This window comes from Glycine max, chromosome 19 (genome assembly GCF_000004515.6).
Source record: "Glycine max cultivar Williams 82 chromosome 19, Glycine_max_v4.0, whole genome shotgun sequence".
Taxonomy (NCBI): Eukaryota; Viridiplantae; Streptophyta; class Magnoliopsida; order Fabales; family Fabaceae; genus Glycine; species Glycine max.
The window spans coordinates 40444037-40445073 of NC_038255.2; the positions used below are offsets into that span (position 1 = coordinate 40444037).

General features: G+C 35.5%; 1 protein-coding gene across 1 annotated transcript; it reads right to left on the bottom strand.

The window, feature by feature from the left end:
- Positions 1-1031, bottom strand: LOC106797519 (phospholipid-transporting ATPase 2). The gene is made up of 2 exons (XM_014772115.3): positions 937-1031; positions 1-504 (listed from the first exon to the last, which is right to left on the bottom strand). Exons 1-2 carry the CDS (start codon positions 991-993, stop codon positions 166-168), a joined length of 396 nt encoding a protein of 131 aa, XP_014627601.1. The 5' UTR covers positions 994-1031; the 3' UTR covers positions 1-165.
- Between the last annotated feature and the right edge of the window lie 6 nt (positions 1032-1037).

A 1037-nucleotide genomic window follows, 5' to 3' on the forward strand; every position in this document is an offset into this window, starting at 1 on the left:
TCGTGAAAATTCATTTTCTTTTGGCTTTATATAACCAGTTATCTTATGGCACTTTATATAACATTAGTATACACGGAACTAACATTGTACTGTTAGTTTTGATAAAAAAAAAAGGATATACAACTAAGATGCTGCATCTGGAGCTCTTCCAATTGCTCCTTAATCTCAGTTGTCCTTGCAATTTCGAGTGTAGCTAGACAGTGATAATCTTGATTGTGACTGGAAAAAATCAAATGGTGTTCCTGCTCCAAAAGATCTTCTGGTGGCATTTGGAGAATCTGATAACAGAGGTTCATACACAGGATTTCTGGTTTTGGGTTGTGTTATTGACAGGGTAGAAACATCTTTCTCTACAGATCTCAGCTGAGGCTCAATGGTGCCAAGAGACAAAATAGGCCCACCCAGACGTTCAGCTTGTTGAAGTGCATTGATTTTGCTCGGTCTATATGTATATCGGAAGTACTTGATGGCTAGAATTGGACCCATCCCCGCCGCAACCATGAGCTGTATGGAATAATGGTTTCCATCAAAGAATACTCAACGCATTTTTAGCAAAAAGAAAATGTATGTTGATTTATTTCAGAGGAGGTAAAGAAACATTTAAATTTTATCAGGAAAAAAAAAGGAACACAATGTATATGGATTGAGTACAAGGATTTGAGACAAGATTCTAGTAGATTGTGTCAACCTCATGATCTAACATGGGAAAGGAAAATAAGGAAATAACAGGGTTGTGTTTGATTTGTTTATATTTTAGTTGTTTTACTGGAAATTACAAAATAATTTTTTTTAATGTTGTTCCCAATTTTAAAGAATTTACAAAAATAAAAAACAAAAAAATCTTGGATGCATCCCTGGACCCTGATGAAAGTAGAAAGTGAGAGGAAATTGATAGTGAAGAACTCCATCAAGTGCAAGAGTTAAAAAGCTACTCACAAAAATTGCTATCCAATATGACGGTTGTCGACACAACCGAAACATAATTGTATACATCCCCGATGAAGGAAGCGCACTGAAGATCCAGTTGATGACATAAA